This window comes from Canis lupus, chromosome 26 (genome assembly GCF_003254725.2).
Source record: "Canis lupus dingo isolate Sandy chromosome 26, ASM325472v2, whole genome shotgun sequence".
Lineage (NCBI taxonomy): Eukaryota > Metazoa > Chordata > Mammalia > Carnivora > Canidae > Canis > Canis lupus.
This window is the reverse complement of record NC_064268.1, coordinates 19,402,333-19,429,193: the sequence shown is the minus strand read 5'-3', so window position 1 is coordinate 19,429,193 and position 26,861 is coordinate 19,402,333. Positions and strand designations below refer to the sequence as shown.

Genomic DNA, 26,861 nt, shown 5'->3' with positions numbered 1-26,861 from the left:
AGAAAAAGAAAGTACAAGTCCAGGCGGCCACACTCACCCAGAGGTACCGTAGGAGCTTCAGCAAGCTAGGGCAGTAATAATACTCCATTTCAGGTGCCCTGGGGTTCTGCTGCCGGCACTGTGCACACTTCCAGCTTTTCTCTGGATGGGGAAGGCTCTTCCCGCTTGGCTGCTCACGCCGGAGTCAAGTTCAAGGCGGTATGAATCATTCAGAGGCCGGCTGGCAGCCAGGGGACCAGCCAGACGCCCTGCTAATGGCCACGGTCACCTCTGGGGTGGGGATGTCACTGCTCAGGTCCCGTGAGCCTTGCCTGGAACATCTCAGAAGGCTGGTCCAGGGGGGCGGGTCCGGGGGCGGCTCCTCCCAAACCCAGCTGAGTTGTCAGGACCCTTGGGCTCTCCCCACCTCCGGATGCTCTGGGCATGGAGGGTGTCTCAGCGGTGTGGCAGGAAGAGCCCGTCAGTGAGTGTGTGCATGCACTTCTGTGTATGTGTGTGGGTCTCAGTGTGTGAACGTGTGAGTACAAGCGTGTGTGGTTCCTCCCCTGACCACACACTGAGAGGGAGCTCCCCCATCCAACTCCTCACAACTGAAGGGAAACAAATCAACTCAGATGGATCCCATCAGTTCGCACAGCCCCTCCTGGCTCCGATCAAGTTCCTTCTGGCTCAGCTAAGTGTCTAGCCCTGGAAGGAGGGTCTGGTTGTCCCCATTTTGCAGAGGGGAAAAACTGCAGCCCAGAGAAGGCTGGGGACTTGATCACAGTTACACAGCAAGTTGGAAACTGAGCCAAATCTGGAACCTGGGGCTCCCCAAGACAAGTTCTGGGTTCTGTCCACGCCTGCAGGTGGTGGGGCTGCGGAAGAAGGGAGAGACAGGCTCCCAGAGTCACCACCACCTGCCAGCTGCATGATGGAGGGACTGGGAGAAGCATCCATTCTCAGAGATTAAGAATGCAAATTACACCTACATCTAAGGACAGCACCCTCCCAGGTGACCTTTCTTGGATGTTTCCTTCAAAAGAGACTGATCTTGGCAAGTCCCTGTACCTCCCTGAGCCTCGGTTAACCTTTCTGTAAAATGGGATGGATTATCTCTGCATTTCAGGGTTTTGCAAATTCAGTGAAGTATAATAATACTGAAATATAATACTGAATATAAATAATACTGAAATATCCAGTTTCATTCCCGCGGCACTTCCATGGGGGAGGCGTTATCATCTCCACCAGTCAGATGAGTAAAGAGAGACTCCAAGAGGCAAAGGGAGTTGCGGCAGGTGAGTGGCTACCAAGGCCCAGGGCCTCTTGCTCAAGACCACCTCCCGGCTTAGGTCCGCACCAGAGACCAGGGCACAGGAAGCGAGCCACCCCAGAGCCAGAGCCACGCCTGAGGCAGGCCTGCTCCCTCCCTCCAGGAAGAGGGAGGGTTCTCGGCAGAGGGGTTGGCTCAGAGCCGGGCTCCCACCCTCCAGACCCCTGGGCCCATCTGCACTGCACACCAGCCCCACAAGCCGCTGCCGGGCTGAGCAGCTGACAGGAAACCCACTTGAACACCACGGGGAGAGCTGAGCTCAGCAGCAGAGGAAACCATGGGGTGAACTTCAAAGCTCTTCAAAGGCAGGCCTATGGCTTCATCACTTCTTGGCACCCCACATCCAGCAGGCAATGGGTCCCAGCTGCTCACTGCCCACCTGACGGTTGGGGGCTGGGCCCAGCTGAGGATCCAGCTGAAGGTACAGCCAGTGTCCCCATTCACTGCCTGACCGGCTGACGGTGCAGCCAGAAAGCCGGGCCCTGCCAGCTGACTACTGCCTGATGGTAGAGTCAGAGGGTCGGTCCAGCTGATGGCACAGCCAGAGAGCCGAGTCCTGAAGGCACAAGCAGAGGATGCGGCCTCACTCGCTGGCTAATGGTCCAGTGGGGGACTGGCCCCCGCTGGCTGGCTGTGTGGCCAGGGTGTGTGTAGTGTGCTGGCTGAACAACGGTAACGCCTGAGTAACAGAAGCGCAGGATGGGTGCCCTGGCCGACTAACTATCCCCCACCGCCGTGCCTCCGTGAGTGGAGGCTGCTGAGGGCCAGCTCTTCACACCAGGTCTCCCACCAGCCTGACAAGGAAGAGGATCCAGAGAGGAGTGGGGGGCAAAGGGGAGGGGAATGACAGAGACGGGAGAGGGGGCACATGGTCCCCAAGCACAAAGCCTCGCTGGTGAAGAAGAGCCCGGATGGAGAGGCACCGGCAGGGAAAGGGAGGAACCCAAAGAAAGTCGGAGAAGGCGAGGAGACAGATGGCGGGAGAGACAGGGACAAAGAGAACAGAGCACAGTTGGGGAGAGAGCAGGGCAGGGGTGGGGATGGAGACAGGGTGGGAAGAATAAACAAAGAAGGGAAAATATCAGACTCGGCAAGTCCAAGATGCACACGGAGCAGACCCAAGACCAGGGAGGTGGGGGTGGGCAGGCACAAAAGCTGGAATCCCCCAAATCCCAGCTGGCCCAGCCCAGGGATGGTCACAGTCACGGTCACCAGGGCATGCCCCCAAGAGCAGCACCCCCCACTCCAGGCCAGAAATAATGTCTACTTAGTCTGGGTCAGTCCCTAGTATGGGACCTGTCTCCACCTGGCAGGGGTGCGACCTGCATGCAGGTGACAAAGGCACCCCCGCTGCCCACACACATACCTTGAGCTCCCATCTCTCCCACTGAAGGCCCCTGCCTGCCTTTCACCACCAGACTCCTCTCTGGCCCCTCCCCTACCCAGCGAGCCACGCACCCACGGGGCCTTTGCTCAGGCCGTTCCTCAGTCTTCCTCCCTGCAGCGGGTTGAATGGTGGACCCCAAAAGATATGCCCACCCAGAACCTGTCAATGTGACCTTCTTTAGGAACAGGGCTTTGCAGATGTAATCAAGTTAAAGATCTTGGGATGAGGTCATCCTGGATGACCCAGGTAAGCCCTTAAATCTAATTAGTATCCCTGTAAGAAACAGAAGATGCAACCACACGGAAGAGACACAGACTGGGGCCAGGTAGCCACAAGACATAGAGGGCCTGGAGCCACCAAAAGCTGGAGGAGGCCAGGAGGGAGCCTCCCTTATAATCTTTGGAGGGAGCCTGGCCGGGCAGACGCCTTGATTTCAGATTTCTGGCCTCCAGAGCTTCAAAAGAGAGAGTATGTATTGTTTTTGAGGCACCAAGGATGTGGTGGCTCCTTACAGCAGTCCTAGAAAGTGAAGACACCCCTCTCCTCTTCGCCTGGTTCTCTCCTGCTCCAGCTGAGCTCTCTACCCTCAGATTAACCATCCGGCCCCTCTGGATGCAGGGGTCCCAGAGCGCCTCTTTCAGCAGAACCTGCTGCTTCTCTCTGCCTCTCCTTCAATCCCTCAAGCCCAAGGGCCCTCCCTGGGCCACCTGTCTCCCCATGAACCAGTGTAACACCTGGCCACAGCGGGTCCTGGTGCAACTCTTTTTCTTTTTTTTTAAGGTTTTATTTATTTGAGAGAGAGAGAGAGAGCATAAACAGGGGAGGGGCAGAGGGAGAGGGAGAAGCAGGCTCCCCACTGAGCAAAGAGCCTGGTGCAGGACTCGATCCCAGGACCCCAGGATCATGACCTGAACCAAAGGCAGACGCTTAACCGACTGAGCCACCCAGGTGTCCTCTGGGGCAATCTTCTTAATGTCATTCATTCATTCAAACAGAGACTGAATGTATAACTATGTAGCCCTCCTGAGAGATCAGAGCTTAGCAGAAACCTCCCCAAAGAGATGGGAGGTCGCGAAAATTGCCATCCGCATTTGCGAAGGGAGATGAAAACTGGCCGCCCCCCAGGCATGATTTTGTTTGGGTGTTGGGTGATTTTGGTGGAGGGAGGAACACAGACACGCTAGGTTGTTGTATTTGAATACAGGTGCCAGCATGTAAGCCTCGGAAGAAGTGCGTGTAGCGATGCAGATCTCCAGCTCCTCTAGAAATATGGGACCACCTAGCCCATCGGCCTGCATTCCCACGGGGACAAAGCAGAACTGCATGGTGCGGCCTGGGGACCAGATCCACCACATTCCTCCTGGTCCCCACAACCCAGGTGTGGACCATGTCCCGGCCCTGACACACCCCTCAACTGACCACCCTGAAGGAACACTGCCCGCTCATCCCTCACACGCTCCCTCTGCACCTACTGTGTCCAGGCCTGTGCCACTGGCACGGCCCCCACCTGAGACACCAGAGGGGCCTGCTTGCCCCCCAAGCCTGCTGCTGTCCATGCAGTGTGCCTCACTTCTTGGCTCGGCCTTCAATGCCCTTAGCCATACAGCCTCCATGTACTGTCCCAGCCAAACCCATTCCTGAAGTATGGGGGGACCCTCCGCCTCCCAGCCTTTGCTCAGACAGGGTCTACGCTCAGAAATGCCGTTTCCATCTGGGGAAATCTGACCATCTTTCGAGCCCAAGGCAAACAAACGGCATGTTTCCAGGAAGCCCTCCACGGAAGCATGACTCACTGAGCCCCCTCTCTGAGTATGTTAGGGTGCTCAGTGTGATGAGAGCCTGTCTCCTCCACGAGGCTGTGTGCTCTCCACAGGCAGGGCCTGGCACACAGCCCAGCACTTAGCAGGTGCTCTGTAACCATATCCCAAAGGGCTGAATATTCCCACTTCTCCCAGAGCTTAGCCTCGCTGACAAGGAAATGACGCTTGCATCTGTGTACCCATCACCCACCGAGGGCAGACCTACTGTGTGCACAGCACCCTGTCCGCCACCGAAAGGGATCCGCGGAAGCCATACACATGGCCCTGTCCTCCAGAAGCTGACAGCCTCCTACAGACTCAGGGCACAGACAGAGCAGGAGGCTGTCGGAGGGGGAAATGGAGAGCCAGGGAGGGGACAGCAGGTCTCAGAGAGGCAGCCCGGGGGCTGGGGAACAAGTCTGGGCTCAAGTCCTCATCCCAGTGCTAGCTAGCTGCGTGATACTGGGCTGGCTAAGCCCTGTGTGCCCCGGCTCCCTAGCGTAAATTGGAGGGGGGATGCCGGTGCCTGCCCCACAGGGACACTGGGGAGAGGAAACAAGTAATCTGTGGAACCTGCTCAGAGCCGGGGGTGGGGGGCTCTCAGGCTGTGATTGGATAGTGGCACTCTGCCTTCAGCACCCTGGCTAGCAGGGAACAAGCAGGAGCCCAAGCTGGGGGTCACCCCGCCAACTTGGGGGGGTTATCTGCCCTCTTCCCCAAAAGGCACCTCTGAGCCCATCCGGCCAGGGCAGAGCCAACCCACAGGGCGTCACCATCTGCAGGATGTTGGAAACCACTGAACATGCACAACTGGGAGGCGGTGGGGGGAGGGAGGTGGAAAATAGGACATTCTTCACCCCTTCGCGAGTGCCCAGCCTGACTGGCTGTTGCCTGGCAGGCCCCAGAGGGCTCCGTCCACCTGCGGAGGGGCAGTGAGGGTGGGGGAGGCAGGGAAGAGGCCGTGGACCAGAAGGAGCCAGCCCAACACAAAGGACGGAAGCGCAGCGATGCCTGCTGCAGCCTGGCTGCACCCAAGCCCCCTGCTCAGCACAGCACAGCGCTGTGTGAGTCCACTCCCAGGACCCAGGACATGTCCAAAAAAGGCAACGCTACAGGGACCCAGAGTGGGTCCTGGTTGCCAGGGGCTGGGGAGGGCAGGGGGCATGGAGACTGACTGCTAACCGGTAGGGGCTTTCTCGGGGGAGATGAAAATGCCCTGGAGCTGGCTGTACACTTTCATAAATCCACTAAAAATTATTAAACTGTAGAGTTCAAATGAGTGCCTTTCAGGACATGCAGAATACATTCCAACACGCTTTTGGAGAAGAAGGAGAAAAAAGAGGAGGGGAGGCGTGGGCAGGTGTGCCCCAGCAGCCCCCAGACCCCAGCTGGAGAGCTCCCTCCCCACTGAATCCTGCAGCTCTGCTTGAGCACCTGCAAGGAGAGGGGGTGCGGAGCTGTCTAGAGCAGGGCTCTGCACTCAGACAAGCCTGGGTTCAGACCCCGACTCCGATCTTGCCCACGGCATCACCCTGGACGGCCTGCTTCTCCTCCCTGTGCCTCAGTTTCTTCAGGCATAAGACGAGGCTGATGATAATGTCTCCCCTCACAGGGCTGTTATGAGGGTGGGGTGAGGTAGTGTCACAAAAGCCCCCAGCAGAGGGCCAGTGCTCCGGCATGGAACGTCTTGAGGATGAACCGTGGAGCAGTGGGGACATTGAGTAAGGCCATGTGAGGCATGGTCCTTGCCTCCAGGGAGCTTATGATCTATGGGGAGAGAAGCACTACAGCAGCACCAGAGGCTAGAGGGCCTGGAGTTCACAGGAAAGGATGCAACCCTGGGGGGCTTCTTAGAGGAAGTGGCATGGAACCAAGTCTTGGAATTTGACCGAATGTTCCCCTTCTCAAGAGACCCCATGTTCAAGCAGAAGATTCCGCATCTCTAGAGATGCTTCTGCATAAATCAGAAATGCCATCTCTATCTTCACAGGGCTCTCACGATGGGCTACCTCCACATCCCTCAGATACACACATATGCTACACTCCTTTGGGAAATAAAATAAAAACAGAATTCCTTTTTTTCCCCAAAAACTAATTTCTTCAGAAGGGAAACGTCATGGGTAAAGGTAAATGGGGCAGCCAGGGGCTGTGCGAGCTGCAGGAGACTGTCCTCACTGCAGCCCAGGAGCCTTGATGCAAGGCTGGTGAAATAAAAACCGACAAGCGACTTAAGAGAGCACGGAACAGAGTGACACGTGTACCAAAATCAGTGGCATGTGTTAAAAGAAAACCTAAGTGGTTGCGGAAGGCGTGGCGTTTTCAGAGTGAAGGTTCTAGTGCAGAAGGGGTTAAAAACTAAAAATAAAAGGAAAGGTTGGAACTAGCTCAGCTCCATTTCGTCCTCTAGTGGTCATTTTTGAGCACTGCACAAGGAAAATGGTGCCTTTCTTTTCTTTCTTTTTTTTTCCTTTTTCTAAATGGTGCCTTTTTTAAATGTCAGGAGGATAGCCAGGAACAAGGAACAGGGACAGGGACGTGAGGAGGAGGGACAAAACAGTGCAACTGCAGCTAGAAAGCCCTCTAGAGGACACTCAGGTCATTTTGGATGCCCCCAGAGTTGGACAGGCCTGCACTGAGTCCCACCTGCACCTGCCCACTGTATGTGCCTGGGCCAAGCTGCTTCCCTTCCTCCAGCCTCACCTTCCCCATGAGTTAGGGCAATGATTCAGCCAGGTGATGGGTGTGAAACAAGCTGCTGATGCCTGGTGTGTTAAGGGAAGGCGGCTGGGTGTGGCCTGACCCACCCACTTGCCCTCACCAGCACTGAATTTTTCTTTTTTTTAATTTTTTGCTTCAACATATAAAATTGGTGATATTTCACATCAAAATCAAGACCACTGGGACGCCTGGGTGGCTTAGCAGTTGAGCATCTGCTCAACCCAGGGCATGACCCTGGGGTCCTGGGATCGAGTCCCACATCAGGCTCCCCGCATGGAGCCCGCTTCTCCCTCTGCCTGTGTCTCTGCCTCTCTCTCTCTCTCTGTATGTCTCATGAGTAAATAAATAAAATCTTAAAAAAAAAATCAAGACCACTGGCTTTGCTTGAAACATTGGACAGGCAGGGACAGGCTGGAGTATGAAACAGCACGTGTCCCTTCTTCTGGGTTTGTCACTAATTCCCCATCTCTGTCCAGCCTGCCTTCTGGCTGCAGCTCCTGAGGCAGAATCCAGAGGCAACGTGCCTATAAATCTGGTTTAAGAAGCCCTGGGATGACCCTGGTGCACGAATCTGAGCCAGGCATTCAGGAATCGCCAGATCTCCGGGGCAGGTGGAGTGGGGCTTGGTCCTGGGAACTTGGCCCCTGCCACTGAATTCTCCATTTTTCCCTCCGAGCCCCGGAGTGCCCAGTGATGAGGGGCCGTCCTGAGAGCACAGGGGTGCCCCCCACCCCCATCCCGGGAACGATGTGGCAGGGACAAGTCACCACTGTACCACAGGCTGTCCAGCCCAGCTCAGCATGGGCGCTCTGTCTGGTTGCCCCTCCTGCCTCTCCCTACCCGGCAGACTCCTACTCGCTCATCAACACCCAGCTTGGGTTGTACCTTGAGCCTTTCTGGCCCCACCCCCACAACCAAGCCTGGGGGCACTGATCACCCACTCCTTCCTGGGGTCAGCTGGTTGGGTGCCTATCTGCCTCCCATAGGGGGCTCTTGACTCTTGCCCTCACTCACTCCTTCAGCAAACATGGACTAAGCATCGGTTTTGCACAATGTGGAGCTCCCTCAAGGAATCAAGAACCCTGCAATGCTGCTCCTTGTTGGAAAACAAATACACAGTAAGTGCAGGGAGACGCTGAAATCAAACCCGACAATGGGTTGATAAAGTGGCAGGAGTGTTCACAGGAGCCAAAAAGTGGAAACCAACCAACGAATGGATAACGGAAATGTGGTCTATCCAGACAGTGGCATACGATTCAGCCAGAAACAAGAATGGAGTTCAGACCCATCACACTACAGCATGGATGGACCTTGGACACTGCGTGAAAGAAGCCAGACGCAACAGGACAAATGCTGGGCCGCCTGAGTGGCTCAGTGGTTGAGCATCTGCCTTTCACTCAGGTCGTGATCCCGGGGTCCTGGGATCAAGTCCCACATCGGGCTCCCTGCATGGAGCCTGCTTCTCCCTCACCTATGTCTCTGCCTGTGTCTCTCATGAATAAATAAATAAAATATTTAAGAAAAAAAAGGGACAGATACCATGTGAATCCCTTTAGCTGAGGTTCCTAGGACAGGTGAATTCATAGACCGAAAACAGAATGGTGTTTGCATACAGCTGGGGGAGGGGAGACAGAGGATGGGGGGCCGCAGCTAAAGGGTTCAGCTTTGGGCAGCCTGGGTGGCTCAGCGGTTTAGCGCTGCCTTCAGTCAGGGCGTGATCCCGGACACCCAGGATCGAGTCCCACGTCGGGCTCCCTGCATGGAGCCTGCTTCTCCCTCTGCCTGTGTCTCTGCCTCTCTCTCTCTTTGTGTGTGTCTCTATGAATAAATAAATAAAATGTCTAAAAAAAATAAAGGGTTCAGCTACCTTTTGGGAGTAAGGACAGGGTTCTAAGGATGACTGTCATGCTGGTCACACAAATCCGTGAACATACCAAAACCCACTGAACAGTATATTTTCGAAGAGCAAACGACATGATGTGTGAATCATATTTCAATAAAGGTTTATATTAAAAAGAATGAGTCAAGTTCAAGTAAAATATTAGCTAAATATTAGTCCGGTCGATTCATGGTACTCAAGGTGATAGGAGAATGACTAGAGCTTGGGAAATATCCAATTCAGGTGAGATCTGCCAAGCACAGGCTCCATGTGGGTTCAAGTCCCAGCTCCACTACCTCCTAACTGAGTGATGCAGGCAAGTGACTTCACCTCTCCGGGTCTCAGCTTTGTCATCTGGAAGATGGGAGCACCTATTGGGGTGCCTGGGTGGCTCAGTTGTTAAGCATCTGCCTTTGGCTCGGGTCATGATCCTTCAGTTCCAGGATCGAGTCTCAACCTCTAGCTCCTTAGCTCCCTACTTGGTGGGGAGTCTGCTTCTCTTTCTTTCTCTCTCAAATAAATAAATAAAATCTAAAAAAAAAAAAAAAAAAAGTCTCACCTTGTGGAGTCACCATGAGAATGAACTGAGCGCAGTGCCTGGCACATCAAGGGGGTTGGATAAATGGAAGCATTATCGAGGGGACTGATGATTGATTGCTAAGGGGAGCTTGATTTCTTGGGGGTAATGAAAATATCTTCAAATTGGCTGATGGATGCATGACTTTGGGAGTATACTTAAAGCCACAGAATTGTACACTGAAAAAAATGATAGGATACAAGACGAAACACACTCTTACCCCATGATCTAGCAATTGCACTCATTGGTATTTACCCAAAGGAGCTAAAAACTTAGGTCCATATAAAAACCTGCCCACGGATGTTTATCCCAGCTTTATTCACAATTGTCAAAACGTGGGAGCAACCAAGATGTCCCTCTGCAGGTGAGTGAGTAAATAAACTGTGGTCCATCTAGACAATGGATTATTATTCAAGGCTAAAAAAGAAATGAGCCATTGAGCCATGCAAAGACGTGGATTTTTTTTAAATTATACTTATTTATTCATGAGACACACAGAGAGAGAGGCAGAGACACAGGCAGAGGGAGAAGCAGGCTCCCTGTGTGGAGCCTGATGTGGGACCCATCCCAGGACCCTGGGATCATGCCCTGAGCCAAAGGCAGACGCTCAACCACTGAGCCACCCAGGAGCCCCTAAGACATGGATGAACCTCTAATGCATACTGCTAAGTAAAAGAAACCCGTCTGAAGAGGCCACACACTGTATAGTTCCCACTATAGCACATTCTGGAAAAGGCAAAGCTACAGAGACTGTAAATGGATCAGTGTAGTCAGTGGTTGGTTGCGGGGAGGGGGATGAACAGGAAGAGCAGAGGATTTTCAAGGGGGTGAAATTCCTTTGCACGACACCATAACGATGGATATCTAGCCTATTATCCCCCATTTGCCCAAACCCACAGACCGGACACCCTAATGTAAATCATGGACTGGGGGTGATGATGATGTGTCATTGGAGGTTCATCCACTATACCAACTGTCCCACTCAGGTGCAGAACGCTGAATGCAGAAGGCTATGGCTGTGCCACGGCAGGGGGTATACAGGATATATCTATGAGGACTCTTAAACTGCTCTAAAAGAATAAAATCTTTAAAACATGGGGCCGCTGGAGTATGTGGGTGGCTCAGAGTTGAATGTCTGCCTTTGGCTCAGGGTGTGATCCCGGGGTTCCGGGATCAAGTCCCGCATTGGGCTCCCTGTGAGGAGCCTGCTTCTCTCTCTGCTGATGTCTCTCCCTCTCTCTTTGTCTCTCATGAATAAATAAATGAAATCTTAAAAAAAAATGGGGCCCTGGGTGGCTCAGTTGCTTCAAGTGTCTGACTCTTGGTTTCGGCTCAGGTCATGATCTCAGGGTTGTGAGCTCAAGCCCCACGTAGGGCTCTGTGCTGGGTGGGGAGTCTGTTTAAGATTCTCTCTCTCTCTCTCTCTCTCTCTCTCTCCCCCTGCCTCTCCCCTGCGCAGCCTCTCCTGCGTGCACATATTCTCTAAATAAATAAATAAATATTTTTTAAAACATGGGTACTTCCTCCTTCCTTTCTTTCTTCCTTCCTTCATTCATTCCACACATACATGTTGTGTGCCTACTATGCCCTAGGCACTGCACTCAGAGTTCCCTGCCTCTCAGAGCCTCCATTCTGATGGGAGAGGCAGACACTGGGCAATGAGGAGATACTACATGTGACAAGGGATGCGTTGGGAGAGAATAGTGCGGGCCAGGGATCCTTCTATACACATGGCACCAGGGAAGGCCAGGCTGAGAGGTATCATTTGAGCTGAGAGATGAACTGAGAAGAGGAAAGTGAAGAGGGAATATGGAGAACAAACAGCATGTGCCAAGGCCCTGGGGCAGAACCACATGTCATGTATGTTAAGGGAACATTCTGAAGGTCAGAGTGTCTTGAGTGGAGTAAGCATAGGACAGGTCCTAGGAGAGAAGGTCAGGCCACACACAGTCCTGTAAACTGTCATATGGATGCTGGATCGGATCCTGAGTGCAGATGGGATTTTATCCTCCAAGAAAAGGTGTGAATCTGACTTCTCTCTAGAGCACAGTAGGTGCTCAGCAAACATTTCTAGAATGAATTAGAAAGCCTGACGAGGTCCTCGACTACTAACTCCTGCTTGGCAACCGACAGCTTTCCATCGTCTGCCTTACGTGCTCATGGCAGCCTGTGTGGGGCACAGAGCTGACTTCTCTTATTCATTTCACAGATGAGGAAAGTGAGCCTCAGAGAGCTGGCTGTCCAAAGCCACGGACTGGCAGCAGAAAGAGATCCGATTAGGATCTGGGTCTAGCGGGGTGTATTCCTGTTTGGGGGAGTGTGTCCAAGTCCATGTATGCAAATGCAGCTGTGTGCACCCTGGAAGGAGTGGATCCAGCAATGTCGCCAGAGCAGGGTGGCCTTCTGGTGAGTCTCAGTGGGTTGTGACAGGTGAAACAAGCACTCGTGACTACTAGCAGGGGAAAACGCTTGCGTTTGTTATTTATATTCTCAAACACAATGAGAGTCAAGTCCAGATTAGCCTGCTCCGGATTAGCATCGTTCTCACCCAGGGAAGGGATTAACATCATTCTCACAGGTGACGGTGTTTGTTTCGACATACTTTCTCAGGGAGGAGAAACAAAAGGACTACGAAGATCCTTGTCACCCCGCTGGGCCTCTGTTTCCTCTCCCAGGAGAGAAATGCAAGGGGTTAATACACAGAAAAGGTTTAACTCCCTCCTGGACCAGGATCCCCCGGAGAGGCGGCCCCAGCGCCCGCAGTCCTGCGCAGTTCCACCAGGGGGAGCACCGGGTTGCCCGTCGGGCCCCAATAGGGAGGTTTCTGCAAGGAGAACAGGAGTCCCACCGTTCATCAGCCTCCTGTGGACACCTGGCTGGGGGCCCGCCGACGTCTTGGTCCCCGGGAACACCAGTGGCACAACTGAAACAAAATCCAGCTCCACTTTCCATATAGGGAGCCTGCCCCCCCAAAGACCCACCTGTCTCCTCAGCTCCAAGGGATAAATCCACAGGCCAGGGATCAATCCAGATGTTGTAGTTTCCTCACTGTATGCTTGGCTCAGTCACATCCCCTCTCTGTGCCTCAGGCTCAGCATCTCTAAAATGGGCATGTTCCTAGTACCTCAGGATATAGAGAGGTTGCTTCGGCAAAAAGCACCAGGAAATGACAATCAGCAAGCCACAGAAGGCCTCAAGCCTTATCTACAATATGGAAACAATGAATATCCATCTCTTGAGGTTTGTGAGGATTAAATGGGACAGTGGAATAATGCTATCCAGTGAATAATCTTAGCACGATGACTCTCAAGCAGATACTCGATATATACTATGCAGTCATAGTAATAACAGCAAAGTAATAACTTAAAAAGTGACACCTACTACTGTTCATAGTACCCTACACACATTAATTCATCTAACCTCACTGCATTTCTTTTTCTTTTTATGTTTTCTTTTTTTTTTTTTTAAGAGAGGCAGAGTATATGAGCAGAGGGAGGGACAGAGAGAGAGAATCCTAGGCAAGCTCCATGCTGAGCACAGAGCCCAATGCAGGGCTCAATCTCACAACCCTGAGATCATGATCCGAGCCAAAATCAAGAGTCAGACACCCAACCAACTGAGCCACCCAGGTGCCCCTAACTTCACTGCATTTCTAATAAGTATGTTCCTTTATTACCCCTATTTTACAGATGGGGATACTGAGGCAGAGATGTTAACCTCTCAAGGTCACATAGCTGCTAAGTAACAGAGTTGAGATTCAAACCCAGGCCATCTGGCTTAAGATATGTGCTCTTTTTTATATGCATATCACATGTCAATTTTACAAATTATTTTCCAGGCAACAAAAGAAAAGCATAAATTAGTCTTCATCAAAACTAAAAAATGCTCGTGCATCAAAGAACATTATCAAGAAAGTGAAAAAACAACCCGCAGATGGGAGAAAATATTTGTAAACCATACAGCCGATAAGGGATTAGTATCCAGAATATATAAGGAACTCCTACAGCCAACTCAACAGCAACCAAAAAGAACAACCCAATTCCAAAATAGCCAAAGGATCCAAACAAACATTTCTCCATAGAAGATACAAGTACATGAAAAGATGCTCACTATCACTAGCCATTATGGAAATGTAAATCAAAATCACAGTGAGATACCACTCCATATCGTTAGGATGGCTGTTATCAAAAACAAAAACCACAAGATGCAAAACAGCAAGTGTTAGTGAGGGTGGGGAGAAATTAGCACACTCGTGCATTACTGGTGAGGACGTACAAGGACTAGTGCAGTTCTCTGGAAAACAGTTTAGCACTTCTTCAGAGAGTTAAAGACAGAACTGCCTTACAATACAGCAATTGCCCTCCTGGGCAGATGCACCCAAAGGGACTCAAAGCTGGGACTCAAACAGATACTTGCACACCCATGTTCACAGCAGCATTACTCACAACAGCCGAGAGGTGGAAACAACCCAATGGTCCATCAACAGAGATGGCTAAACAAAATGTGGACTATAGATACAATGGAATATTATTCTACTTTGAAACGTAAGAAAATTCAGACAGCTGCTACAACAGGGATGAACCCTGAAGACATTGCACGAAGTGAAATAAGCCAGACACAAAAGGGCAAATAGTGTATGGCTCCCTTTATCTGGAGTATCCAGAATAGGCAAACTCACAGAGATATGAAGTAGAACAGAGGGCGCCAGGGGGAGGAGGCGGGATGGGGGGTTAGGGTTCACTGGGGACAGAGTTTCTGTTGGAGGTGATGAGAAAGTTCTGGAAACGGATAGTGGTTATGGCTGCGCAACACCGCGAATGTATCTAATGAAATGAATAACATATGTAAAAAATGGCTAAAATGATAAATTTTGTTAAATATATTTAAGCATAAAAAAGTTTGGGTTTTTTTTTTTTTTTTAAATGGTCTTGCTCAGATGGCTGCAACAGGTTCCTACCTGGCCTCCTAGCTTCGAGCACATCCTCTCCAACCCCCCCAAAATGTCCACTAGGGGCCGCTCGAAGCCTCATCTTCGGCCCTGCGTTAGTAACTGCTCTCTTTCTGCTCCACTTGGCCTCTGGCCCACCTATCACCAAGCACCTTATTCTGATCCCGATGGGCCTTCTCATCCCTGGCCTGGCCGGCCTTCTCCTGCCTCATCTTCACCGCTCTCCAGGTAACCCTTCCTTGTAGCTCCTGGAAAGCCCCATGTTCTCCTATGCCTCTCCTATGCACATGCTATTCCCTAACCTGACTGCCTTCTTGGCTAATTCTTTCTTCCATTGAGTCCGGCTCTGACATTCTTCTGAATTCCTCCAGATGGTATGAAACTTCCCTCCTCTGTTCTTACCAAAGGAGCCTGAGCTTACTCAAAACCAACATCTTTACAGTGGTCATCATCAAGGCAGTATGACCTGACCCCTGCCAACTCCAGCACTCCTTACTGTCCACTCCAGCACCAATGCCATCATCATCATTAGTAGTAGTATTACTAAACACAACAAGCCCCAGGACCTTTGCACTTGCTCTTCCCTCTGCCTGATACTTTCTCTCTGATTCTTCCACATGGCTGTGTTCCCTCTTCAAGTCTCAGCTCAAATTTCACCTCCTCTGAGAAGCCCTTCCTAATCCCTATTAATAATGAAATAGCCTCCAATCACCCTCTCCCCCAGCCACTTTTGAATCCCAACACCCTATTTATTTTCTTCATAGCACTTGGTACCATCTAAAAGGCTTTCTCTTTTGAGTCTGGTTCTTTGCTTAATGTCTATCTACTCACACTAAAGTATGAGCTCCAGGAGGACAGGAACCGCTTACATCTTGTTCACTGCTCTACTTGAAGAACTAAGAATGGTGCATGACACATAGTAGGTGCTTAATAAATATCTGCTGAATGAATGAATGGGTGAATAAATGAATGACTAGTATTTATCATCCTGGGTTATTTAATTACTTGTTTATAGTCTATGAAAGGGAGCAATTTGATGACAGAAATTAACTTATTCATCTTTATATCCTTAGAGCTTTGTATATATAAACAACTGGATAGAGGATGGATGGATGGGTAGGTGTATAGATGAGTAGGTGTATAGATGAGTAGGTAGATGGATGGATGGATGGATGAATGGGTGGATGGATAGATGGATGGATGGATGGATGGATGGATGGATAATGGATGGATGGATGGATGGATGGATGGAAAGCAGACAGTTGGGTGAGTGATAGCTAGGTAAATATATGAATGCAAAATACCTCCAATACAAAATCTCAGGCATAATTGAGCACTTGCATTTGAGACCTAGGAATCTAAAACCTTCTGGTCTGGTTGGTTTTCTGGAACTCTAATCAGCTGAGACATAACTTACTCAGCCTTCTCAAGCCCTTTCAACCTAGCAGTGACAGACAAGAAATAATTAACAAATGGAATTAGCCACAAGTCAGGATTCCTGAGCCTCCTAAGAGCACAGGGCATCAGGGAGTTTCTCACCACTCAGGCCCCACACTCACACTTCTAAAGCTGGCATATCATCCTGACTGGCCCAGGCGGGAAGGGTGACTCCAGCCTCTGAACCAGTTACCACCCATCCTGTCTCTTCTGCCTCAGCCTTTCTTCCCTTCCCTGAGCCCTACTCCCCAGCAGAATGGAGACCTTGGAGGACAGAATTGTGCCTTCCCATCCCAGAGGCCCAATGCCCAGCATACATCCCACATCATGGCATGGAGACACTGGGCAGATTTTCTCTCTTATCTTGAATCCTGGTTTGGAGGCCAAGGCTTCCTGGACAAGGACCTGAGAATCCCCCCCACCTCTTTTTTTTTCAGACTAAACAACGCTGTTTGTTGAAAGATCAATGGCCATATCCAACTTGGCCACCTTCCATGATGGAGGCCAGAAGTCTTGAGCATTGACTATTCCAGACTCTCTTGCTGCTAACAGTGACCATGTGACCTAGTTCCTACCCATGGCATGTAAGTGAAAGTCTTCTGGAGGGCACTCTGGGGAAAGCTCTTACTTTCTTGTAGACTGTGAGCATGGCCCTTCTGGCTTCCCACTTCTTCTTGCCAGACAGTGGATTTAATTCTTGGAAAAGTGGCAGCCATCTTGGGACCATGAGGCACAAAGCATGAGGGAAAGCCCAAGAGACTCTCAGAGATGCTGAGCTAAGCCAACAGCTGCCCACCTCTGAACATTTTGCTGTGTGTGATCAATTAGCCCTTTTAATTAAGCCAGTGAGCCACGTTCCTGAGATATTCAATTCAAATGACAGTAACACAGGCCCAACATCAAACATGGGAATGTCAAGCAACACATTATAGGGGGAAGAGTCCATATCCTGGACAAATAAAAAACCATAAAACCTTTATTCACAGCTTGTTCTTAAAGCACGATCTTTGATGAGTTATTTCTAGCAGTTTATATATGCTCTTTCATTTTGCTTTTTTCCCTTCCCGCTTGAATGTCTAGTCAACCGAATGAAATGCCAAGACAGTTATCTAACCAAGACCAACAGTGTATCCACTGGGGGCCACTGCACAAATCCCCTCTTATTTCAAGTTTACTGCATTCACAAGTCTTGGCATCAGGATCCCAAATGGTTTTTCCCTCTATTCTCCAATCATAAGCAAGTAAATCGGGTTCAAGTGCTTTCAAACCTTCAGTACTGCTCATGCAGATCCCTGTACTAAGATGGCGGCATGATGGCAGAGCTGCCAGGAGGTGGTGCCACCCTTCAAAAACAAATATCACAGTTTCCTCAGCAAGAAGTTTAGGAAACACCTGAACTGTGCATTAAAACACACACACCGGGGGTGCCCAGCAATGACGCATCAACGTTCATAAGACTCCAGGGCTTTGGATTACATTCATTGCATTGAACAGTTTCACGCCCTTGAACCTTTGCCCAAGCTATTCCCTCCACAGGGGCAAAACCAGCTCTTCCCAGACCACACCCATCTGACAAACACCTGTTCATCCTTCAAGACTTCAAACTTTAAACAACTGTCCCTCCTCTGTGAGAGGCTTTGAACCTTTAACAAATTAAATGAAAGATTGCTGGTAAAGCACATGACACAGTGCCTGGCACACAGTAAGCGCTCAAATGAATAGGAGCTCTTAGAACCTACTGCAATTCTTTATCTACCCCCTCATTTATCTATCTTATTTATAACGTAGCCCAATGCCAGCACAGCACCAAGGACATGCAGATAAATATTTGCCCAAAGAAAGACGGAGGACCTCCCCAACACTCCACCTCAGCCAAACTGGTCTATTCAGTGATTCCCCAAACATGCCTCTTACCATCACCCCACCCCCATACCTTTTCATATGCTCTTCCTCCTTCCTGAGTACCCTTCCTCTCCTCTGCCTCCACCTAACTAGGCCCTCTGAGACCATCTTCAGGGACCTGTGGACTGTAACCCCAGGGGGGCTGGGAGGATCTCCAGGACCACCCCCCCGCTCCGCTGGCACACAGTGGGCCCATAAGAGATTGACCCCAGCCCTAAATGAGCCAGCAAATGCTGGCCAAGGGTTTGGAGATTTGGGAGAACATTCTCAAGGTTAGCAGAGGCCCGCCACCTGCCCAGTTACAGGGAACCCCCAACAGCTGGTGAATCTGTACCTGTGGTCATGGGAGGGGCCTCTGTGGCAACCTGCGACCTAAGGCCACAGTCCAGAACTGAGTCACTGTGCTTTATGATCCCTGTGTGAGTGCAGACCAAAGGCTCACTTTATGGGGAGAGGAGGGTGTGCCCATCCACAGATAGGTGAGGGGCAAGGCCCAGCACAGGGCTCAGAGTTGCCACAAGGACCCAAAGTCTACTAACATGGGGGAGAGGTGGTGGGGAGGGGAAAGCAGGGAGCACTGGCCAGGGAGTCAGAAAGGTGGTCTGCAGTCCCAGCCCTGTCCCGATTGCTACTGAACTCTCCTTGGACCAAGACAACTCCCCTTGCTCGGCCCTAGAAAAACTTCTAAGATCGGAGGCGCGGGCAGCCCAGGTGGCTCAGAGTTTGAGCATCTGCCTTCAGCCCAGGGCCTGATCCTGGAGACCCACGATCGAGTCCCACGTCGGGCTCCCTGCATGGAGCCTGCTTCTCCCTCTGCCTGTGTCTCTGCCTCTCTCTCTCTGTGTCTCTCATGAATAAATAAATGAAATCTTTAAAAAAAAAAAAAAAAAAAGATCAGAGGCACTTCCCTGTTCTACCGAGCAGCTCTGAAGAGAACACAGAAGAAAAAGAAATCAACAGCAAATAATCAACGCCAATACAGTAACAGCAGGTAACATTTATCAGGCTGTGACCCTTCACCTGGCATTGTGCTAGGTACTCTATAAACATCGTCCTGTCCCAGCTTCAACCTGGGAGAGGTCCTTCATGGCTTCTGAGCCTCAGTTTATCCGTCTGTAAAATGGAGATAAGACTAGTTTCCACACCATGCAGTAAGCATCGTAAGCTATTGGGCATTATTATTACTATGATTCCTAGGATTTTACAGAGGAGAAAAGAGAGACCCCGAGTGGTCAACTCACTTGCTCACTGCCTCTATCCAGTGCCAGGGCCACACTGGCCTGACCCCTGCTCAGGGTCTGACCAGACTATGGGCCAGCCAGGTGTGGGCAGGACTATGCAAATCAGCAGGGCATCAGTCCTGGCAAGGCCCAGGCACCCCTCAGAGGGCGGCGGTGGCAGAAAGCGGGCGGCTAACTTTGGAGGCCAAACAAATAACACATTCTCACCCCCAGGCCCGAGGTTGTCTTGCTTCACTGTGAGCTGACGTGCTGAGCGCCGTAGAGCTGGAGAGGGGCCAGCCGGGCTGGCAGCCAGCCAAAGACACAGTCCCGTGGCAGAAAGGGCCCAGGTCCAAGGCTGGAAGCAGATGAGGCCGTGTTTCCATTCCAGCTTCCCTGCTGTGCAAACTGTGTGGCCTTGGGCAAGTGGCTTAACCTCTCTGAGCCTCAGCTTCCTCCTCTACAACATAGGATTCATACTCCCTAACACAAGGAGTGGAGCAGGGATGGACAAGTCCTGAGACACAGCCTCAAAAGACGGAGCTGAGTCTGCACCTAAGCCAGCAGCACAAAAGTCATTATCAAGAGTGACAGGAACAGCAGATGATGTTTTATGGGAGAACCCCTCAAGCACGTCAGGAAGCACACTGTGCAGGCCTGACCAGCTTACTGAGGAGGAGGGGCGACCAGCAGGGCCAAGAGCTCAGGACCCCAGTCCTTACCTGAAGGGTCCCTGTGACTGAGTCAGGCCTTCTCTCTAGGCCTTGAAGAGGAGGAAGGGGGAGACAAGAGGATATGCTCTCACGGCAGCCCCACATCCACTGATGCTTTCCTCTTCTGAGTGCTGAGCAAGGTCATTTCCTGCTCACAGAAGTGCTCTTGAGGCCAGACAGGACCAGCCTCATTTTGCAGGAGAAAAAATAGAGGTTCACTGAGGTCCATCAGATCAGTTGCCCACAGTCACACAGTGGCAGAGCCGGAATTGGAAGCCACTGCTCAGCCTCCAGAGCCCAAGGCTGAGGTCCCCGGAATGAGGCATTTGGAGCCAGAGGCATTTGGAGCCATCGGAATGTGAGCTGGACACCACCACCTCCTGGTGGCCACTCCCTGGAATTGCAGGTGTGAGTCTTCAAAGCAGGGAAATGAGGTCTGAGGGCCCCCTCACCCTTCCCACCTGTATCAGAGAAGAGGAACTCAAGCAGACAGCAATGGGGCAGGGACCTCGGGCAGCCACAAGGAGAGAGCCAAGGTGAGCCACCTGGGGATCCAGGGACAAAGGCTCCTCAATGACAGACAGTGGGCCACCAGGGGGATGCCAGCAAGCAGAGACTATAAAAAGACAGGCCTTCAATGCTTTTCTCTCTACAACCTCTGTCTTCACATACACACACAAAAGGTCAAGTACAATCAGATAAATTGAGTCGGTGCCACCGGAGAGGCAATGAGAAAAGAGTAAGGAAGAAATTGGTGGAAGGGAATGTTTAACAAAAAAACAGGCAGGTTTCAAATGTGTGTACATCTGCAGCTGGGATCTGAGCACCCGAGGAGGCTTTCCGGGGCTGCTCAGCAAAAGGTTATGAGGTCTGTATTCCTGCTCTGGCTCTGCGGCCCCCAGCCTTGCTGTCAGCCCTGCAAGCCCTGGTATAGATGTTCCCCCATCAAGAACCCTGCCAGGGTATCTTCTTCACCCCGTGTTGCAGAGAAGCAAACTGAGTTTCAGGAAAGTGAAGTTTCTTGCCCATGACCAAAAGGCCAGAAGGGATAAAACCTAGGATTTAAATACTAGAGGATCCCATGTCTCCAAAAGAGACCAGGCACAAATACCCTTGACATGCATGGACCTTGTGATCCAGCTGACCTCATGAGTAGAACTGGGGTTGCCTCATTAAAGAAACCCCTATTGTAGATGCTGCACATGGGGTCTGGGGCCCTAACGGGACTTCCTGAGCAAGTGTAGAACTCAGCCGATTTCCAAATATCATGGAACATCAGTCAACAAAGATAGATAGATAGATAGATAGATAGATAGATAGATAGATAGATAGATAGAAAGAAAGAAAGAAAGAAAGAAAGAAAGAAAGAAAGAAAGAAAAATGGAAAAGAAAATCCCAGGAAATGGGAGGTGGCAATGTCTGGGGAGATGCCCCAGCATCCTGCTGCGTCACTGACCCACTTCCTTTCATAAGTGAGGAAATGGACTCAGAGAGGGCAAGTGCTGCCCCAAAAAAGCACAGCTCAGTGGGAGCCAAAGAGAGATTCAAAAAACAAGGATAGGGCAGCCCAGGTGGCTCAGTGGTTGAGCATCTGCCTTCAGCCCAGGGTCTGATCTTGGAGTCCTGGGATCGAGTCCCACATCGGGCTCCCTGCATGGAGCCTGCTTCTCCCTCTGCCTGTGTCTCTGCCTCTCTCTCTCTCTCTCTCTCTCAAGAATAAATAAATGAAATATTTTTTTTAAAAAAGGATAATAATAATAGTAATGGTAACAATAACACTCATTGAAGCGTTTGCTGTGTACCTAGGACCATGCTGAACACTTGCTGCATTATCTTCTCTGAGCCCCACAGCAGCCCTGTGATGTACATGCTTTCATTATCCCCATTTCACAGATGAAGAGACTGAGGCCAAACTCCTGTCTGCACACAAAGCTAGGATCTGAGCCCTGGTGATCTGGCTCCAGGACACGCTTAGTTAAATTAACTCATCGGCGCAAAAGAAACAGAAATCAAGATCCTGTTTTCTAGGCAAAGAAACCAAAGCACAAAGAAGTAAGTTGCTAAAAGAGACTGCGAAGAGCGGTATTGGGATTCGAACCCAGAACTTTCAGAGCCCACGGCATGTTCTCTTATTTGTTCTACACCAGGCAGCTAGGGTTACCACTCTGCATTGGGCTGGAAACCCGAGAGGAGAGAAGGCTTCCTGGCAGAGCCACCAAACACCCTCTACATCGAAAACCGCTAGCCAGCCAGTCCAGCAACACCAGCTCCCTGGACAGGCACCTGTCCCACTTCGGCCCCCTCAGGCTCCTGAGCCAGCCTCGACGGTCCATAGGACCACATTCCCAGTGAGGTCTGATGCCCAGCACCCCTGCACAAGTTCCAGTCGGGCCATGCCAGCACCACTCACCACAAAGGGCCCGCTCCTCTTGTCCTTGCAGAAACTGTGGCTTCTCCGGGTGCCCGAGGCTACAGGGGACACCTGCCAGAGTGGCTGCTCCTTGTCCTGCAGGGCATCCTCCTTCTCCAGGTCCTGAGCCAGCACCTGAGGCACAGAACACAAGCAAAGGACTTTACTGGGGCTTTCCATTTACAGGAAGAACATGTCACAGCGAGAGAGTCCATTCCTAAAATGGACTAAAATGTACCTAAAAGCGCAAAAAGAAAACTAAAGCGCCAGAAACCCCACCCCACGACAGTCTACCTTAATGACGGGAGGTGGTAAGTGGGGTCTGGGTTCAGCCCAGCCTCAGACACTAAATAACTGTGTGGCCTTAGGTTAGTGCCTTAGCCTCTCTGCATCTGGACCATGTGGGAAAAGACTCCTAATAACAGCAGTCAGCTTCTAGGCTTTGGGGAGAACCCAGTGAGGAGCAGTGTATGGAAAGTGTGTGACATCATGCTGTCACCAGAGAGCGATGCGCACAGGTCCTGGGCACCTGGCTTCAGGCTCATCTCCCCCATGCCCGGTAGGTAAGTAGGGAGTCCTCCATAAATGTCAGCCAGCCTCATTACTGCCACTAGTAACTTTTGGTGACTTCCCCCAAACACACATACACAGAAGCACAGATACAGGGAGAAATGATGTATGAACGGGCAGTACTAGATAAACCTAGTCTGAATCAGGCAGGGTTTTCTTCCAGCCAGTTATATATAGGGGATAGATTCACAGGCCAGTAAATATGGGACTCCAGAATTTGTGGTTCACGTGTTTCACACTTTTCCTGCACAAATGGGAAAAAAAAAAAAGGCCCAGAGAGGGAAGGGGAAGGCATCTCCTTAAGAACACACAGCATGAGTAAAGAGAAAGGCTGGATTCTGGATCCCTTGCCTCACAGACTTTTTTTTTTTTTTTTTTTTTGATACCTTATGAGACATCAAGTCCTCCCTGGCTGTTCTTTCTTAGCCTCCATGCATCACAGAGGGACTTCTACTCATCCAGGGCCAGCCCCAGAGCCTTCTCCTTTCCTGTTCCATCACTCCCTCAGGGATCTCTCATAACATCACCTGGCTTTACATAAATCCCATCTGCGCACAGGCAACTCCCAATTTTGTCTGTGTCAGGACCCCTGACTCGCAGGGCCCCACTGCTCACTCCACATCTCCCTGTACTGCTCACACTCATCACAGGCCTCTCCATTCCTTCCCCCAAAAACTGTTCCCCCACCCTGCCCATCACCCAGCTGTGCCAGCCAAGACCCTCAGGTTGGCCTCTGTCCTTTGGCTTCTCCCAATCTCATCAACAAAGCTGAGACTCTGCCTTCGAAACATGCTGCAAACCTCACAGCATAAACCAAAATCAACTCAAAATAGATCAAAGGCCTTAAGGCCAGAGCGAAGGCTAGAAAACTCTCAGAAGAAAATATAGGTGTAAATGTTCATGACCCTGGATTAGGAAGCAGTTTCTCTGATATGGCATCAAAAGCACAAGTGACCAGAGAAAAATAAATTGGAGTTCATCAAAATGAAAAACTTCTTTGCTTCAAAGGATACCACTGAGAAAGCAAAAAACACAACTCACAGAATGGGAGGAAATTTCTGCAAATTCTATGTCTGCTAAGGCACTTGTGTCCAGAATATACAAAGAGTAATTACAACTCAATAATAAAAAAGAACAATAACCCAGTTAAGAATAGACAAAGGATCTGAACAAAGAAGGAACACACATGGTCAAACAGGCACATGAAAAGATGTGCCATGGAAAACACAAGTCAAAACCACAATGAGAGACCTTCATACACAGTAGGATGGCTAGAATCAAAAGGACAGATGAGCATTGGCAAGGATGTACGGAAATCAGCCCTCATGCACTGCTGGTGGAATGGAATGTACAATGGTGCAATTGCCTTGGAAATCAGTGGCTCCCTTATACTCTGTGCCCCCTCTTCCGAACCATGCCAACTGGCACCCTTCCAGCATCCATAGGACTGGCTCATTCCCACCACAGCCAACACTCAAGTGGTATTTTTCAGGTCCCCTCCCCAGGTGACCTTCCCCTGACCATCCTCTTAGAGTCAGCTCCCTATCACCTCTTCTTTTATCTCCCCGGAACTTAGTACTCTCGCTCACTTAAGGTTTGTCCCCCTAGACTGAAGCCATCTGCTGGAACATCCTGTGATTATGGAGATGTTCTCTATCTGGACTATACAATACAGTTGCCATGAGCCACCCCTGACTTTTGAGCACTTGAATGTGGCTACCAGGACTGAGGTACTGAACTTTTTTTTAAAAGATATTATTTAATTATTCATAACAGACACACAGAGAGAGGCAGAGACATAGGCAGAGGGAGAAGCAGGCTTCCTGTGGGGAACCTGACGCAGGACTCAATCCCAGGACCCTGGGATTATACCCTGAGCCAAAGGCAGATGCTCAACCACTAAGTCACCCAGAACTTTTAATCTTATTTAACTTTAACTAATTTACATTGAAAGAACCACATGTGGTTGCCTTATTGCATGGCACAGCCTGATACAGTGGGCTGGTACCTCCCAGCAGCCCCGGGGCCTAGAACAGGGCCTGGCACTGGGTTAGCCCATTTATTAAATGTAGTAAATGAACAGAGGTCTGGAGGTTCCCTCAAACCTCTTTCACATCAGGCCCTGGGCCAGGGGCTTGACCACACATTACTTCACGATAAATCTCCAACAAGCCATGAAGTAGACAGGACTCACATTCCAGATGAAGAAATTGAGGCTCACAGAGGTCTGGCAAAATGCTCAAGATCACACAGCTAATAAGTCACAAAGCTAGGGCCCGATCCTAGGTCTGCCCAATAGACAGTCCAGCACGGCTCCCGAGGAGAAATTGAATCGTAAGTGTACAAATGGTTCACCTTCCTAGTAAAGAACTCCAACAACTCCATGAGAAAAGGACCAAGGACCATGTTCCAAAAGAACAGTGGGCAAAACATAAGCAAGCAGGGGGTGGGAAGGAAAAACAAAAAGCCTCACTTGTCACTCAGGTGACAAGATGAGGGGCACTCGTCTGGAGCATCACATCCAGAAGTCTGGTAATGCACTTGGCTGCTCAGGCCGAGGGGAGACGGGTCCCTGTCACTGCCGGCGAGGATTTAACCAGGTGCGGCCCCCGGCGCAGGGCACTCTGGTGTGACCCCTGCAAAATTACAACCACGCTCCCTTTAGACTCTCGCCATTCTAAGTACACAGGCAAACCCTGCCCGAGTGCAAAATGACATCTGAATGTGGTCTGTCATTAGCACAAGATCAGGAATATTCACCCCTCTCTAACCATACAGCAGTCAAAACGGATGAGGAATCTGAAAGCTCTCAGACTCACAACATATAGGAAAAAAAGGCAAGTGCCAAATCTAACAAAGGTGGGCCCCACCCCAGGGATTCCAACCAACTGGTCGGGGTGAGACCCTGCAAGGCTCTCTTTTTGGGTTGCCTGGATTACTCCCACATGCAACCAAAGTTTCAACCCCCTGCAGAGGATGCTCTCTTTGATGGAAAAGAGAGGCAAGAATAAGAATGTGTGTTCCTATTTGCTTGTATTTTCAGAAAGAAACTCTATGCATTTGGGCCAGGAAAGAAGCTAAGTGGTCACAGGATGGGAGGAATGCCGATGATGGCAAGGGAGGTACAGGGAGGTACAGGCTGCCTCCCATGCCTTTAAGTATTATTGGATCCTCTTGAGAATGTTCTCTCTTTTGAAATTCAAATAAATCATTTGATTAAATAGAATACTGCAGTCGGGACTGGGACAAAGTTTCGAAAAATGTTTCTTAAGTGAAAAAGAAAAAGAAAGAGGAGGAGGGAGGGAGGGCAGGGGGATCACTTTAAGTATGATCGCACCCCATGTGGGGTGCATGAGAAACGCTGGCTGTGCATCAAGAAAGCCTCACCCATAGGAGCAAACATGCACCAAGATGCTTGCTAAAGCTGTTTCCAATACAAAAACCCTAACCAACCCAAATGTCCATCAACAAGTGGCTGGATATGGGGGATCCCTGGGTGGCTCAGTGATTTAGTGCCTGCCTTTGGCCCAGGGCGTGATCCTGGAGTCCCGGGATTGAGTCCCACATCAGGCTCCCTGTATGGAGCCTGCTTCTCCCTCTGCCTGTGTCTCTGCCTCTCTCTCTGTGTCTCTCATGAATAAATAAATAAAATCTTAAAAAAAAAAAAAAAAGGTTTAAAAAGGTTTAAACCGGGTAAAAAAGGTTTGGGCTCAGTCACTTAATAAAATACTTTGCGACCACTAAAAATGACAAGGTGATTATCTACACACTGTTCTTTTTATTGTTAATTTTTTTAAAGAATTTATTTATTTATTCATGAGAGACACACAAAGAGAAGCAGGCTCCCCACGGGGAGCCTGATGGAAGATTCAATCCCAGGACCCCAAGATCATGACCTGAGCCAAAGGCAGATATTCAACTGCTGAGCCAACCAGGGGTCCCTTATTGTTATTTTTTTTAAGCAAGTTGTAAGATTTTTTTGTAGAATA

General features: G+C 50.4%; 1 protein-coding gene across 5 annotated transcripts in view; it reads right to left on the bottom strand.

The window, feature by feature from the left end:
- KIAA1671 (KIAA1671 ortholog) overlaps nt 1–26,861 on the bottom strand; it is a 202,050-nt gene that overhangs the window by 103,425 nt on the left and 71,764 nt on the right. For 4 of the 5 annotated variants that reach the window (XM_049102034.1, XM_049102032.1, XM_049102035.1 and 1 more), the window contains one exon: nt 22,303–22,437. In XM_049102034.1, the coding sequence (XP_048957991.1) occupies nt 22,303–22,437 (135 nt within the window). Of the gene's footprint in view, nt 1–37; nt 802–22,302; nt 22,438–26,861 lie in introns of those variants that run through there. The other variant, XM_049102037.1, reaches the window with a different exon arrangement.